Here is a 17,618-nt window from a genome sequence, read left to right on the forward strand (position 1 = left end):
ACAATGTCTTGATTTTCTTGAAATTGAGGAGGAAGCTAGCACTGATTTTTGTAAGGTCATCTCATATAAATGCAATGATTTCTAAATCCAGATATTAAGAGGATAGTGGAAAATTGAATAAATGATAGCTCTGAGCAGACAGCTTTGGGAAAAATTTACTAAAATAGTAGAAATATTCTAAAAAATATGTGGGACAGGTATCATTTAATAAATTTTAAGTTAAATTGAATAACATAATTTAGTAAGTTTGTCAAACACTTTAGTTATTCTTTTTGATACCTAAAAATTTATCCTAAGTTGACCTACTTCTTTTTAAGAATAAACATAATTTCTTCTTCCTTCTCCTTTTCTCCTTCTTCTTCTCCTTCCCCTTCTTCTCCTTCTCCTTCCTCTTCTTCTTCTTCTCCTCCTCCCCCTTCCCCTCCCCTCCCCTCCCCCTCCCCTCCCCTCCCCTCCCCTCCCCCTCCCCTCCCCCTCCCCCTCCTCCTCCTTCTTCTTCTTTTCTTCCTCTTCCTCTTCTTCCTCCTCTACTTCTTCTTCCTCTTCTTCTTCTACTTCTCCTTCTCCTTCTTCTCCTTCCTCTTCTTCCTCTTCTCCTTGCTCTGCTTTGCTCCCCTTTGCTCCCCCTTCTCCCCCTTCTCCTCCTTCTTCTCTTCCCCCCCCCCCCCGACCTCCTCCTCCTCCTCCTCCTTCTTCTTCTTTTTCTTTTTTGGTAGTTCAATGCTCTGTTGTAGGTGATTCTCATTTTACTACTTTTGATGGTCGACATTATTCTTTCATTGGAATGTGCCAATACATCCTTGTAAAAGGAACTGGAAAAGATAAATTCACAATTACTTTACAGAAAGCTCACTGTGAGCAGGTAAGAACATTTCAAAATGACCAGAGGAATGTTCATTTTTTTTGACTCAAACTTCTTATCTCGGTTAAGAATGGTAACATGAATGGGTATAGTTATTTTCTTCAAAAATAGGACACCACTGATTGTTAAGATGCATCATTATTCTATATACTACAAAGAAAGAAAGCATGTTGATGATTAATCTGTTATACTATTAATATCATGTATCCTGATTTCAGAGATATTAAATATCTAAAAATCTAAATATCTATTAAAATATAGGATATTAAAATAAATTCAGAGATATTAAAATATATTAAAAATATATCAGATTAAATAGTACGTATTTATTGTACTTTCTTTCTTAAAAATGGTATTTGTTTATGTATAGGTTTTTGGAACATTTCATGACTGCACAATAGACAATAAGCTTTTTGTTACTTCAAAACTGCTCTCTCTTTTTTTTTTAACATCTTTATTGGATGTTAATTGCTTTACAATGGTGTGTTAGTTTCTGCTGTATAACAAAGTAAATCAGCTATACATATACATATATCCCCATATCTCCTCCCTCTTGCATTTCCCTCCCACTTTCCCTATCCCACCCCTCTAGGTGGTCACAAAGCACCAAGCTGATCTCTCTGTGCTATGTGGCTGCTTCCCACTAGCTATCTATTTTACATTTGGTACTGTATATATGTCCATGCCACTCTCTCACTTCATCCCAGCTTCCCCTTCCCCTTCCCTGTGTCCTCAAGTCCATTCTCTATGTCTGCGTCTTTATTCCCGTCCTGCCCCTAGATTCTTCTTTATTCCTGTCCTGTCCATCTTTATTCCTGTCCTGCCCTAGATTCTTCAGAACCATTTATTTTGTTTTAAGATTCCATATATATGTGTTAGCATACGGTATTTGTTTTTCTCTTTCTGACTTACTTCACTCTGTATGACAGACTCTATGTAGGTCCATCCACCTCACTACACCTCACTACAAATAACTCAATTTCATTTCTTTTTATGGCTGAGTAATATTCCGTTGTATATATGTGCCACATCTTCTTTATGCATTCATCTGTCGATGGGCACTTAGGTTGCTTCCATGTCCTGACTATTGTAAGTAGAGCTGCAATGAACATTCTGGTACATGACTCTTTTTGAATTATGGTTTTCTCAGGGTATATGCCCAGTAGTGGGATTGCTGGGTCATATGGTAGTTCTGTTTTTACAGACTGCTATCTTAAAGGTGATTTTTGACAGAATTTAACAAGTTTCACATCATTCTAAATAGATATGATGGATTTTTTAGCATTCTGGAATATTTATTTTAAAGACATTTTCTTGAAATAAGCACATCAATAATTTGTAAACAAAGAAACCCAGATCTTTCATTCATCTCTCTCTAAATCAAGTAGTCAAAATTTTGCCAAAATCTTTTTTTCTATTTTCATCCGAACATAAAATGGTTGTTTCCAACAAAATTCCAGTCTACTTTGTTAGCTTTTTTTTAGTTTGATTTTTATTTTTTCTTTTGCAATATGTCAGGTCTCAGTTAACCTTCTGCGTGGAACAGTAATTCTCCTTGTTCTTTTCTACATTGAATTTTTAAAATATTTAATATACCACAAATGAATTTGGAAAGATCCTTTAATTATGCAGTATGGAAAACATAATTATTGGCACTTTATTGAAAAAATTTCTATTTAATAATCTGTGTAAACGGTATGTATGTATATGGTATATTTAATGTACTACATAAAGATATATTTTATTAGTAATGGGGCTACATTATATTCACAATAAGATGTAATAACTATTATATTGCTTATTCTCAAGTTTTCTATATACCATAAATTTTTATCCATGTGTGCTCTCTCCTTTCTTTTCTCCTTTCTCTCCCTCATCCTCTCCCATTTCCTTCTCCCATTGGTCCTGTCCCTTTCTATGTCTTTCTCTCTCTCTCTCTCTCACTCCTTTAATTGATAATTTGATTTTTGTGCAGAACCTTGGCTTGGTCTGCCTTCAGTCTGTAACTCTAATTCTGGAGGATGATTCCAACAAACAAGTGACCCTTAGTAGGGGAGGACAGATCCTCACCAGTCCTAACCAGGGATTCAGTCTGAATGGTAAGAAGCAATGCTGATGGTGTACTTTTCTTACATGAACAACAACAGCAGCACGACTTCAATGGAGTCTTTTCCCATTAGCCGACTAACCTAACATTTATTGAGTGACTATGTGTTGCCAGCTCCTCAGCCAGACTTAGTTGAGACTGCCATGTTTATGGGATCTAGTGTTTATCTTAAGTGGACTAGAGTTTGGAAGAGGAGAGATACGAGTAAACAGCCACTTAAAAATATGATAAACCCAAAGATATGCATAGGGACTTTGGGGGTCTAAATGATTAGGTACAACTCACTCAACCCTGCAGGTATGGTCAGAAAATTTTCTTAAGAAAGGGACTATCTCATTGAGCATTTACAGCTCCTACATCCTTACGGATGAAGGAGATGGGGGAAGTGTTCTAGGCATAGCAAAGAGGAGAACTATGCAGTATGTTTAGGGGGAACTATAACTACTTTGGCATTGCTGCAGCATGAAGAGGGTAAGTGTAGAATGTCCAGAGATGAGAAGAGGGAAAGAGATGGGGGTGAGAATGGGAAAGACCTTATTTTTTAAATTGAAGTATAATTGACTTACAATATTATATTAGTTTTAGTTATACAACATAGTGATTCAATATTTTTATAGATTGTACTTCATTTAAAGTTATTTCAAAACAATGATTGTTATTTCCTGTGCTGTACAATATATCCTTCTTGCTTATCTGTTTTATACATAGTAGTTTGTATCTCTTAATTCCATGGGGAATGCCTTATATACAGGGCATCATACTTTGTGGTTTTCCTGGGAGGCCCTGTTCATGCCTGTGTTCCAGTATAGTTGCTAATAACAGTCTGTTTTGCTTTCAGAAATGTCTTGAATTGTGTTATAAATTACATGGTCACAGTCAATGTCGTGCCAGGATGTTGATTGAACTTGATATGAAATTGAATATGCAATTGTTATTATTTGACCATTTTTATGTACAAAGATGGCAATAGCATATGCTTCAACCAAATAAGCAATGAGTTTTAATGAGGAGACTAACTTTGTCTTTTTTTTCTTGGTAGACTACTATAACAACACTATGGAAATGGCTTTGAGAAATGTTAGACAGTAGGCACAGATAATAGTTAGGATATTATTAGAGGAGGGCATACAAGGAATGAGGAGGAACTGATCCAAGACAGTGACAGTAGAGATGGAGAGAGGAAAACAGATTGAAATTTTATTTAGAAAAAAAGTGCTGTCAACTCGGTGATGGATTGGATTGGGGTTGGTTGGGGAAGGACAACAAGGGGGATGAAGTGATCAAAGAATGATTCTCAGATTTCTCGGTTTGGTGACCAGACTGATGGCAGAAATTGTGATAGAGATGCAGGAGCAACTCTTCTGGTTGCAAAAGTCAAATTCAGTCTTGAGCACAAGTTTCTCTTCTCTAAAGATGTCTCATAAAATGGTGCTTCTCTAGTGCTGTGCTCCCCTTTTTGCTGACAGTTTCAAAGGAATGGGGAGTTTTTGAAAGAGTGCCCCTTCCTTATTGAATCATGACCAATTCGTGGGAACACACACACACACACACACACACACACGTTAAGGAAAAGAGATCAGATTTCAAATGTCTAAGGACTGTCCACCCCCACCATGAGATGCTTGCCAACTGAAATTACATGTGCACCTGACAATGTATTAAAAATATCTGCTGAAGACCCAGAGGGAAATGGAAGAAAAGAAAGCAGGCACAAGGTGGTGAAAATTGGCCCCGGAGCACAGGAGCAGGAACTGGGAAGAAGTCTTTTGGAAGAAGACTCCCGATGTTGTACATTAGCATTTCAGAACACTGCCTGTGAGTCTCAAAGCTGATTTATGTATGTTCTTTTCCTGCAGGAATTGTTGAAATTCAGACTCTGTCATCCTTATTTATTCTTCTAAAAACCACGTTTGGTTTAAAGATTCTGTTTGCTATAGATGGGGAAAGAGTTTATATTCAGCTCACTAGTGCGTGGAAAAGAAGAACGTTAGGTCTGTGTGGCACGTTTAATGGGAACATAAGGGATGATTTTCTGTAAGTATGATCTCTGTATAGCTAACATAATTTAATGACTAGTAATTTAGAGGATATAAATTCTTACATTAAAAATGTTTACTTAACTAATAATAGCTTAGTACTCACTGTTCCAAGAGCTTTACATGGATTACTGTATTTAAATTTTGTAGCAATCCCCTGATTAGTATCTCTGTTTTATAGATAAGGAAGCTAACTGAGGCACCAAAGTGACAAATAAATAGCTCAGTCACATAGCTCAAATACAGTGGAGCTGGACTTTGGGTTTAAGTAGTGAGACTCAAGAGCCTGAAGGCTACCCACAGAATAACTTCCCGTTATTCTCTTTCTGCCGCCTATCCTATCAAGCTTAACGGTATTTTATGTAAAAAAAATTTTGCTGCCTTTAAAAAGTCTTAGAATTATTTGGTATGAATGATAGTAAATTATACTTTAATAATATTGATATCATTTGGTATGAATGATATCTCTAAAGCAACATTGTGGCATCTAAGTTAATTGGATTTTATGATAGTTGGTGTTTCATTAGGAGAAAAAGCAATAAAATACATTTATACCCCTTGTATTGACAAAGCACTTTCACCTACATGTGATAAGACATGGTGTATAACTTAGTGTAAATGCTTTGAGCACCTGTTATTGTGCTAAGCACTGTGGGACAATAGAGGCAGTAAGACATTGTTCCCATCCTCAAGGAGCTTATATTGTGGATTGGGAAGGGACAACCGTCTTTCAGAAATAATTTGTTCTAGGCGAGGTATTAATCACAATATGTATAAAAATACTGAGGTGAATTCAAAAAGTTAAGTGTTAACTTGTGTGGTTGTGGCTAGAAGCACAGCAAAATTTTGAGTAGCTCAGGGTGGGCTGGGTAGGCGGGGAGCGTTTCCTGGAGAAGCCATTCTCCAAATGCCATTAAAAAAACACTTCTGCCTATTCTTCCTGCTTTGGGTTCTGTCCGCTCCCTAATCTTCCCCATTAACTCCTATTTATTTTTCAAACCAACTCGGTCATTATTTGCTTCAAAAAGTGAGTTTGTATCCCACCAAAGTTAATTTTGACTCTTTTATCTATGAAAATCTGTCGTTTATCTGTCTGGTTTCCACTTAAAACTGCAAAGGCGGGCTTCCCTGGTGGCGCAGTGGTTGGGAGTCTGCCTGCCGATGCAGGGGACGCGGGTTCGTGCCCCGGTCTGGGAAGAGCCCACATGCCGCGGAGCGGCTGGGCCCGTGAGCCATGGCCGCTGGGCCTGCGCGTCTGGAGCCTGTGCTCTGCAGCGGGAGAGGCCACAACAGTGAGAGGCCTGCGTACCGCAAAAAAAAAAAAAAAAAAAAAAAAAAAAAAAAAAAAACTGCAAAGGCTTTGAGAATAAAGACCGTGTCCTTAATCCTTATATTCTTAAGAACTAGCAGAGTACCTTATATGCACTAGACAGTTGAACTGAACGGAGGTAGGACTTTTGATGTAGCACCAAGAAGAGAATCTGGATCAGCAAGGAGAAAGGGCATTTCAGTTTTGTAATTTTAAAAGAGAGTTTCTTTTACCTTTTCTCCTGTGTAATTAATTTGCTTTTAGGTCATTTACGGGTTTTGTTTGTTTGTTTGTTTCATTTACTGGTAGATCAGAATATTGATTTCTTATCAATTTGTGAAACAGAAACTATATTAAGTGACTTGGTTAAGATGTGCAGAGGAGACATTAAGCCTTTTCTCTTCCTGTTTGTCAGAATGGGTTAGTAGTCAATGTTTAACAGATGGCAGATCTGTCTGCCTCTTTCTAAGGCACCAGTCTCCTCCATGTATAAACATTCAGGCCTGATAAGAGTGCAGGATAATATTTCAGAGTCAGAGATAATTTTCAAACATTGTTTAGCTTTCCAGCATAAGCAGTTAAAATTCCTTGCATCACAAAGTTAATGTGAATCTGCAAACATAATGAATGGAAAATATTAATTACTTGAAAATTTATTTTGTATGCCTTGTTTTAGTAAATTCACTACGGTGAACTGAAAGGCTATTTTATAAAATGAATGCAATAAATAAATGGGTCTACATTTCAGCTTTTTTTTTGGTATTTATTGTTTTAAGTGAATTAAATGAAATAAGAGAGCCAAGCTCTGAGTCAGTTCCTCCTGGGAATCCTGAGTACACCTATCACCTTGACCTATTTTATTGTGCTTTGTAGGGATAAAGAGGGATGGAGAGGGAAAGAATGAGAAGAGCTAGTGCAAGTCATGCAATTTCTGTGAGTCTTCGTGTTCTCATTGGAGCAAAATTAGATTTTGGATTGGGTGTCTGTTATAATTCTATACATTTCTAGAATAGTTTCATTTTGAGGAATAGAAAAAAGAAGGAAAGGGTGGCTACAAGGGATGAGCATGGTGGAGTAGCTTGTGTGGCTCCCTCTTTTACTCCTGTCTTTGTGGTGAGAAGCTCCATATAGCTTCATATTGGTGATTGAGATAAATGGTAGGCAAAGTAGTTATGTTTATTTGGACACTAAGAGAGTGAAGATAAATGCTACTCTGTTATTTGGCCGTGTTGTAGCAATTCATGCAGTTATGGCTTGCATTAGTGAAGTTTTGCTTGGTCAAAGCTTCCTACAGGAAACCTAGTCCAACCTGATTCTCTAAGTAGTTCTGACAGTGTCTGGCACAGCTACAACAGGGATTGCCACTCACTATTGGCTGATGAGTTACTAAACCTTGATGACTTCTGGAGGGGGCATTTTAGTGTCTGGCTCTTAAACGTTGTGGTTTATAAGCCTGAAGGATAGATATTTCTCTTCCACTTTGGTTTGCTGAGGGAACTGAAGAAGTGAGAAAACGTGGGTGAAGAGTGCCTCATACCATTTCTTCTTAATTTTCACTTGGTTTGTTTGCCCAGCCTCACAGTGGAACCTCAGTATGTCAGGCCTCATAATGAAAATTGAAATACTGAACCAGCAGTGTAGACTATTTCTTCTTTAGGACATTTGTCTTTACCCTGAAAAGAATCACGTGAGCTCCCTACCTCCACCTCCCTAAACCACACGCATTCATACTTTGGTTGTGTGATATTTCATCCAAGTGGTGTGAACTACGTTTGAATCTCACCTCTGACACTTAGCAGCTGAGTGAACATTAATATTTCTCTAAGCTTCTGCTTTGCCTTCTCTCTAAAATGGGGATAATGGTGTGTCCTTCACAAGGCTGAAATGATTATTAAATAAAACCATGTATGTCCACAATTTGACACATTGTAAAACTTAATAATAAGAAGCTAACACCGTGTATATTTAAAGATGTAATAAAACATTTCAAGCTTTAAGATTTCTTTGTAAATTAAAAAAATAATATTCTCTTTTTTCAATATTTGAAGACTCTGAAGGAAGGAAATGAATGGGAGAGGCTAAGAGAATATTATATTTGCTTTCTAGTTCTCCATCAGGCATGATAGAAGGTACCCCACAACTTCATGCAAATGCATGGAGAGTTTCCTCCACTTGTTTTGCACCTGTTCATGTTCCTATGATGGACCCCTGCAACATTAATCAACAAAACAGTAAGTCTTTCTGCATGTAAACCTAAGAAAAAGTTCTCTCTATTACTGTAATTTTGTAAAATTAGATAGTGATTTTAAATTCTGATTTTCTTCATTATGATAAAATCGATGCCATTCTTTATGTATTTTTATTTAATACATATGCCTCTTTATGTAATCTAGGTTACTTTAAAAAAGAACTCCAGAAAATGACTCTTTTATTTACTACTCTGCATTCATAAATTTACTTATTTTAGATGTTCAGAAATCCCTCAACTGTTCCCAAATGTGAGCTAGCATTTTGGGTATTTCAGATTATTTAAATGCTAAAGAAAAATCTCTGGAAGTATTCTAATAATGCTCGTATAGTCTTGGGATATTCAACTTCGGTTCCACAGTGTGACAGTGCATGTGAATTCTCCTGTTTATTGATGTCACACTACGAGTTCCTACTCACAGAACATATTATGGCTTCATAAGCAGGAAGCCAGTGATCCAGAGAAGCTTTGTGCCGTCAGGTGTGTAACAATTTGAGATTGTCGTAGAGTTCCAATTTACAATGACAGTGCAACTCACATGCCAAGAATTTTTGGCTGTATTTTTTTTTTTTACTAAAGCCACAGCAGACCACGTGAAAGGCTATTTTACTGTTCAATAAAAGAAGGCGTATTTTTTTTTTCAAAATAACTTTGTGAAAGAAAATTAATGTGCGTGCTTAAATAGATATTTTTATAATTTAAATTTGTTCCTTTATTTTGGTTGGTTTACTGTTTTTATGTAGTTTTAAAAATTCATTATTAATATTGATTGAGTACCCATGAGAAGTTAGCAGAGTTTCTGGATTTTGTAGTGGTTGTTTGGAAGGATTCTGTTTATTGTTCTGTGGTCCTTATTATTAACTTATAGTTTTAGTGTCCTGGAAAGAAAACAAGATAATCTTGCTTTTAGTGATTTTTTTTTTTTAATCTAGGCCAACTTCTAATTTATCAATTGGACTTTACTCCAATTTTCTCTGGTTGTTTCTTTAATGACCTCCTTTATTCCCTACCATTTTTATATATATATATTTTTGTCCCCATATCTTATATCTTCTATGACATATATATTTTAGATATTATTTTTCTTCACCTTTGCCATGAACTATTATTTTTTAATTTCAAATAGGTAAATTCAAAAAGATCCCCAAAGAAAGGAAAATAAATAGATGAAAGTCAACTCTAATATGGATTCTGAAGGATATTTTTAAACAAGGATTTTCTGAGTCACCCTTTCACTTAATGTCAGTAGGAATGTTTTTTGATCTACAAATCTTTAGGGCATGCAATAAAAGCTATTGCTTGGAGATCCTGGGAATTAGGAGTATATATGCTAATAGTATGCTGTTATAGTCTGTCATTTGTTTTCATATATTATGTGCATAACAATGCAAAAATATATAATACTCAGGTAATTACTTAGATAATTACCATGTGTTTCCAATAATAAATATATTTAAAATGCTCAGCAAAAAAAGTTCAGTATAATTCCTCAGTAATGAAAAAATTCTATCTCTAGCAGCTCATCTTGTCTCTCAAAGACAATGACAGCTCAAAGATTGATTAATTTTATCTGTGAAGAAATCAATGCAATCAAGGTCCATTGCACCAAGAAATCACAGGACGAGGCTTTTTCAGAAAGATGAAATCCAGATTGTTTTGTCAAACTTGGTTACTCCCATAAAGAATTATATCTGAGCAGTCATTCTCAAGGAAAAGTCAACACATTTCAAGAACTTACTATACACATCCCCTCAAATGGCTTGGTAGTGATAGCTCATAGCCTTTAGCATATGTTCCATTACCAATTTCTGTTCATTATTCATTTACTCACGTATTCGTCATAGATTCATTTATCAAACATTATTGATCTCCTAATATTTACCAGACATTGTGCACTATGCCTTGCGCAGATATTGCATTTAACGACTATGTGGCATCTACCTCATTACCATTTACCTCAGAGACTCCATTGGAGTGAGATGATTCCTAGTCCTTCCTGGATAATTGTGTATCCCAGGGAATTGCCATAACATCCACAATTGGCACTGCTTTTATTGTGTGTGGATGTTGGGAGGTAAACCTTCTAATATTCATCAGTTCTTTATAGCAGAATTAGGGTGATTTCCTAAGATGGTCCTCAGGTGATGGGGTAATTGAGGCCACTTCTGTCAGTTAACCCTTCTGTTGCTCAACTTATTCAGGTATAACACAATACTCTTTTTTTTTTTTTTTGCTAGAAGAATATTAAATATGGATTAAGTGCTGTTACCAATATTACCAAAAGAAGTATAAGCTGAAAATATTGGCTCTTATTGAAAATAATATGCAGTACAGTGTTATTTCTCGGAAAGCAAGATGCTTGGATAGTGCTGGAATTTGATACTTCAGGGGTATTTGATACTAGCTAGACTAGTAAATGAAGTGCTAATGGGGTTCTTTGTCTGTTAGTTGGATATGCAGCACACTGTGATGTTATCCACCAAGAGCTCTTTGCTCCTTGCCACATCTATATTAGCCCTGGGCTGTACTATCAGCTATGCCGCCATGATGCATGCAAGTGCGGAAGCGCCTGCCTATGCAATGCTCTTGCCCACTATGCCTACCTCTGTGGCCAGCATGGTGTTCCCATCGATTTCAGAGCTCAGATTTCATTCTGTGGTGAGTATGATGGCATTGTCACTGATAAAGATGATCAAATAACACTTTAGAGATTTTTGTATTTGTAATTACCGCTATTTTTTTAAAATAAAAAGTCAATATTTGCTTAGGTTATTTGACTTATTATAATGTGTAAACATGAAAAAAGTGAAATACTTTATTTCTTAAAATTGGAGCTCTGTTGGATAAGACCAATGGGTTTTGACTATTTTTACCATAAGCAAAATTAGAGTGTAGTTGTATGGTTTGAAATATGCAACAGAAATAATTTGAAACATTTGAAAAAATTCTTATAGAAATGTTCTAAATATTGGAAAGTATGGGAAAGCATTATGTGGTATAGTGACACAGATTTGTAGGTAAATAGGTAAATTACGCAACAGACAATTATTATCTCAAGTTCTTAGGGCTCGAATCTTCCTGGTTATGATGTCTGTTGTTATCATGCATAGTAGATTGTTTCCTTTCCTTACTGTTCTATAATTTCTTTTATGATTTAATCTTTCTTTATCAAGACTGCCCATTCCCCTTACCCCCATTAGAATCTTCTGTGACCTGGGTTTCAGGAGCTTCATTCTCTCCATCTCTTCATCCCTCAGTGGTTTCAAAAAACTTTTTCCTATTATTCCAGGAGTAACACTGGCCAGTTGTGATGTTAATTTCTCAGCTTGGGCTTTCTAAGACAAAAATAATGTAAATATAAAGGTAATGTAAATTCATATACCAAACCTGTGCAGGAATTTGATTTCTCAGAGGATACTTTATTTCATCAGAGACCCCACAGAGTTAGAGAAGCTTTCCTGGCATCTCCCTGTACTATGAGCAGATTTCTTCTAGTCCAGAAGTTGGCAAATTACACCCTTGGGCTTCCCGTGTTTTTGAAAATAAAGTTTACTGCCCATATGTTTGCATATTGTCTATGACTGCTTTTGAGCTACAGGGGTAGAGTTGAGCAGTTGTGACAGAGACTGTATGGCCAGAAAAGTAGAAACTATTTACCATTTAGCTCTTTACAAAAAAAGTTTGCTGACCTCTGCTGTAGTCCATCTTTTCAACTGACGATGGAGATTGTTTTGGAGGTCCAAGTTAAGCGTCTCCCAATTCCTCGCCCTGAAAAGGACCAACTTTCATTTTCCATTTCCTTAAGAGTTAAATATCAGGTCCAAGATTACTGGGACCCATCCTCCCTTCCTCTACTTAAAGTTCTGAATTTTATTTCTCTCTTTACTTCTGGCGTATGGAGAAGTTACCCTCCACCGCCATTTTTTTCTCACAATATCAATTATACATTTAACATTATTTCAGTTGTGTTTTATCCAGCATTTTTGTTTGTATAAGTGTGTTTTTCGATTATTTTAGTTTGCCTACTGTAATCAGTTCAGTTTGTTCTAAAAAGAAATTGGAGGGTTTAGCAAAAAGTGCAAACATGATTAAAAAGGCAAAAAACAGGAGCTGTGAGTACAGATTGATAAAGTCAAGTTTTGTGCTAATTGTAGAGGACTAAAAGTTTACTTAGGATTAAATAATGTCAAAGAAGAAGGGGGTGTCAGTATAGCAGTAAATAAATTTAAAATGTGAGGAGGGGAAGTTTATTTAGACGGATAAAATGGCTTAAAAATATTTAAAAAAATTATAGCACAGACTGTTAAAGAATGTTATGGAATGTCACCCTTAAATATATTTCACATAGAAATTTTGTTCTTCTGTTACACTGAGGCAAAGAATTATTTTATTTATTTATTTATGATATAGGATTCTGTAATGTTCTAGGTTTATTGATGTAAGATATCTTCTTTTTTCATGATTTATGTCTATCATAGACTTATAACCCATCATAAAATGCTTCTCGGCCCTGTGGAGATCTTTCTCAACTGATGCTTCTTCGTCCTCAGGGGTGGTGTGCCAGAAAGGCATGATGTACCATTACTGCTCCACCTTCTGTCGCCGCTCCTGCATCTCTCTCTCTTCCCCAGAACAGTGTCCTGATGACTGTGCTGAAGGCTGCAACTGTCCCGAAGGCAAATACTATGAAGACACACTTAGCTTTTGTGTGCCCATGTACGTCACAGGAGTGGGTTGACAGCGTCCAGTTTTTATCTCTTTTCTCCCTTACAGGATAAATGGGCTATCATGCCTCTTTCCTTTCTTTCTGTTTTTTATCTAATTGACTCAGCACCATAAATTTTTCCACTATTAAACAGTCACTTTTTCCATGAAATAAGGGTGCGTATTTGCAAAGATCTGCTTGTGAGTTGTTTCTTTAATAGTTCTTAATGTCTTTACCTTTATTTATTTATTTGTTAACCCTGTATGTGTTCACAAAAGCTCTATAGAAAGAGCTAAGGAATCTGATGGTTAATCCTGAAGTTTATTCCCACTTGCTTTTGCCATATCAATAATGATAGCAAGGTTTATGTTTCACGGTCATGTGGCAGATTTTAGTAGCAGGATTTTAATGTCTCTCAGCGCTCAGAAATTTCTCAAATCTCATATGACATTAAGACTTTTGTTGTCTACATAAGGCTAAATGATATACCAGTTGTGTTTCTCTGAAGTGCCTTCAGGGACTTTTTATTTGGTGACAAAAACAACACAGTCTGTTCTGTCACTAAAACAATACAGAGCTTGAATTTAGAAAACAAAATCTAAAGCTGCACAAGGCTTCACATTTGTATAACAGAATTGCATGGGATCTCATGGAGTAATGTCATTGTTAGACTGTGCGTTAAAATTACCAGTACAGAGCATATGGTCTGCTCTGTGCTCAGTGTTTTTTTTTAAATTTATATCCTATTTTGTTAATTTAACCCTTTCTTTTCCTTGCAGATTTCACTGTCGGTGTCATTACAGAGGCAGCATTTACCAACCTGGGGAGCTCATCCCAACGCTCTCAGGCTTATGGTAGATTTCAGTGATGGTGATTGTTCTTGACAAATAACATGTAATCATATAACTTCTTAACCAAAACCATAAATTGAAATATGACACCTATAATTTGAAAAATACAGATAACCTTAATATATACACTTTTAAATCATATATATTACATTTATATATATTAAACCCTAATATATATATATATATATATAAAACCACATGTATATATTACATTTCAACATGGAGTGCCTAAGTCTTGTGCTCATAACTGTAGAAAAGAGCTATGAATTGAAGTTTCAAATAGTGAAATGGAAGGCCTTTGATCAGTTTGATTCTCAAATAAAAGATAAGGATGAGATGAGTGTTCAAATACTGTAAGTTACTGACGGGTTTTAGTTTTGTGGTTTATCCACTGGCTTATTGAGAACTGGTGTGTTTTTCCTTATCATGATACCTTCTTAAGGGATTTTCAAGATTCACATTGCCTGAATTGGTTTTTGCCTTATGCCCTGACTTTCGAACTCAGGTTGCAAGATTGGACTTCACTCTATCTTCCACACTGCTGCCAGAATGACTTTTCTAGAATTCAAACCAACCATATCACATCTGTGTTTAAGGTCTTTAGTGACTCACTTCACGGATAAATTCTTAGTGTCTTAATAGGAGCTGGCCTTTGACTCTTTGCCATCTGCATCCCCTGTCACTTCCCACATGGTACTCTGTCGCATGGAAAGCTGTCCTACCCCTACATGGCTTTGTACTACATCTCCACTCAGTGTGACAGCCTTCCTACTTTAATCTATATCGTAACCTTCATCCCTTCTTCAAAATTTTCCCGACTTTATCTTCTTTGACTGCCCTGATGTCAATTGCTAACAGATTTTTAAACATTTTTTGGTGCTTTACTTCTATGTCTTAAACGTTTCTATGTTGCATGTCACACTGGCTAAATTATTTATTTGTATGTCTTTCTCTCCTACTAGAATATAGTAGGCACTTGGCTAAAGACTACAAATTTTGGTGTTTGAATTCCCCATGCCTGTCACAGTGCCCCACACATATATGAGTGTTTGATAAAAATATGTTGAACTGAAATAGCTCTCTTCGAATTGGACCTACACCAATAACTTATTTGTAAAAATGAAAAATCGTATTTGTCAATTCTTGCATGTTATATTGTTTTTGAAATACAGAAAAAACTTGAGGTTTGGTTTCATGAATTAACTACTTGTTTACTTCTACCAGCCAGTGTTCAAATGGGACTGTGAAATGTGATGAATTAGCAACACCCTCTGCTGGTAAGATCTAGATTTTTCCTTAAAGAGAATGTGCCTCTAGTACTGCTCCTACTCTTAGGGCAGAAGTTATTAATCCGTCATGGAGGAATAGCCTTAGAATGTTTCTCAACATGGTACTCTGGCGCTTCCTAACTTTTTTCACATTCGGAATTATAATATTTGTAGGACAGTGTGGGGTGGACATATAAGGCTGCTTAGGGGCAGAGCTGATCAACCCAGGGATGCTGCCTTGATGCTGCCTATCCCAGCACCACCCCAGGTGCCCCAAAGGCTTTAGGGATATGTATCCAGACACCTGTCGGAACTCACTTGTGTAACAGCAGTTAGGAAACCCTACTCCAGACCAGCAGATTCTAATGTACACACAGTCACCTGGGGATCTTGCTAAAATGCTGATTCTGATTCAGTAGGTCAGGGGTGATGCCTGCAACATTTCTGTTGATGGCTGAAGTGACGCTAATGCTACTGGGTCCTGGGCTACATTATAAGTAGCAAAGCTTTAGTACTAGCAGCCATCAGTTAGAAATGGCATGTAAAATGACATCGACTGCCATCTCTCTTGAGGATATCATCTTACGATTGCATATCATTCCTGAAGATCTTACATATTAGGAGACCCTTTATATTACTTATTTTCACCACACAAAAAGCCTCAAATTTTTGGTCACTGTGGAGAAATTCTAGGCAAATACTAAACAAAACTACCTTTTGTTGATTTTAATGGGCAGGAAGAGTGTAGGCTGCTAAAACTAATTGTGAGCTATTGCTTTGTTATTTATTTGCACAGTTATGTAATATATTTTATAAATTAACTTTAAATTATATGCCCTGGATTCAATTTATGAGGATTCAGGCTGTCTAGGGCTTCTTTACAGTGTATGTTCATGGACCACACACATATTCAATAGCTACTAGGCCCTCCCTGCCTTGCCCCATTTGCGTCAGGGTGGCTCAGCATTGAAGAAAAGGATGCCCAGGTGGCCAGACTTCTCACAGAGGAATCCCCAAGATTCCTTTTGGCCCTAGATAAGGGGTGTTATTTAATCCCTCTGAGCTCAAAAGTTTCTGGAGCAATATGTAAGCCCTAGCCTGCCTGTAATTATGTCCATTTTCTGCACTTCTACATTATAGTGAGGACTAATGTAAATAATGACTCAGAGGTGAAGCAAGATCTAAAAGTATCATGTGTTTGTTGTAAACATACAACTTTGTAAAGTTTAAATATACTGTACTGTCAGTCCTCAAAAATTGATAATGTATGTTTGGATTAATCAAAATACCCTGGTTCTTGATCTCAGAAAATTATATACTAGTTGTTTAGTTACTGCTTTATGGAAGGCAGCTAAAGTTTTCAAACTCAAAATAGATTTTGGAAATTTAGGTGATTAAAGGAAATCTGTCTAGGGAATGTTTGTAAGCTCATGAACCAAACATCACAGAGTAAGATCAGTTATTACTGTTAAATGCACTGTATTCTATGGCGAATTGTGTTTTGATGACAAATGCATGTCAATAAGATTAAATGTATAGAGCAAATACAAAGTTAAGGGTATTTTATCTGTGCCTTGTCCCTGAAGTTCACATCTGCCCCGAGGGAAAACAGTATTTCGACTGTAGGTTTCCTGACCCTGAATTACCAGCTGGTGGTGTAAATTGTGAAACTACGTGTGCAAACCTGGCTATGAACTTCACTTGTGCCCCATCATCACCCTGCATAAGTGGCTGTGTTTGTGCTCCAGGGTAAGCCTCTTTTTCTTGAATGTTTAGAATTTGATAGAAAACACAAGAGCACTTAAAAACATTACTTATAGGAATAGCCAAAATTGTGTTCTGACTAGTGGTTCACTTTGAGTTGGTAACTAGAAGACTGTTGTAATTATTTTTCTGTGCTCATGGAACATATCACGTATGTTATGTGTGAGATGCATATCACATGTAACACATGACTAAATAATGTCACAATATGTTATGTATACAATATAATTAAAGTAATGCAGTGAATCGAGGGGAGAACTCATTTCAGGATGGACTTGGCATTTACCTCCTGATTCAGCTGCAATTTTGGGAAAATGATAGTGAGCCACTCTGTATTCAAAACACTTGAAGTACATATCTTTTGTATATTCTGTTGTGCTGTTACTATTGTTGATTTTAAATTATATTATTGATGCCAACTGATCTACCTAATGGATGTTACAGAAAATGGTGTGTTGAGGCTACTTA

General features: G+C 36.4%; 1 protein-coding gene across 2 annotated transcripts in view; it reads left to right on the forward strand.

Annotated features, from left to right (window-relative positions):
- The window catches only part of OTOGL (otogelin like), a gene marked incomplete at both ends in the record, with an annotated part of 147,726 nt that overhangs the window by 40,684 nt on the left and 89,424 nt on the right, over positions 1-17,618 (forward strand). For both annotated transcript variants that reach the window (XM_082665792.1, XM_082665793.1), the window contains 9 exons: positions 717-862; positions 2,838-2,961; positions 4,826-5,003; positions 8,421-8,545; positions 11,011-11,220; positions 13,113-13,278; positions 14,047-14,121; positions 15,343-15,395; positions 16,973-17,135. In XM_082665792.1, the coding sequence (XP_082521918.1) occupies positions 717-862; positions 2,838-2,961; positions 4,826-5,003; positions 8,421-8,545; positions 11,011-11,220; positions 13,113-13,278; positions 14,047-14,121; positions 15,343-15,395; positions 16,973-17,135 (1,240 nt within the window). The remainder of the gene's footprint in view (positions 1-716; positions 863-2,837; positions 2,962-4,825; positions 5,004-8,420; positions 8,546-11,010; positions 11,221-13,112; positions 13,279-14,046; positions 14,122-15,342; positions 15,396-16,972; positions 17,136-17,618) is intronic.

The sequence above is a fragment of the Grampus griseus genome (assembly GCF_964374135.1).
Source record: "Grampus griseus genome assembly, chromosome: 11".
Lineage (NCBI taxonomy): Eukaryota > Metazoa > Chordata > Mammalia > Artiodactyla > Delphinidae > Grampus > Grampus griseus.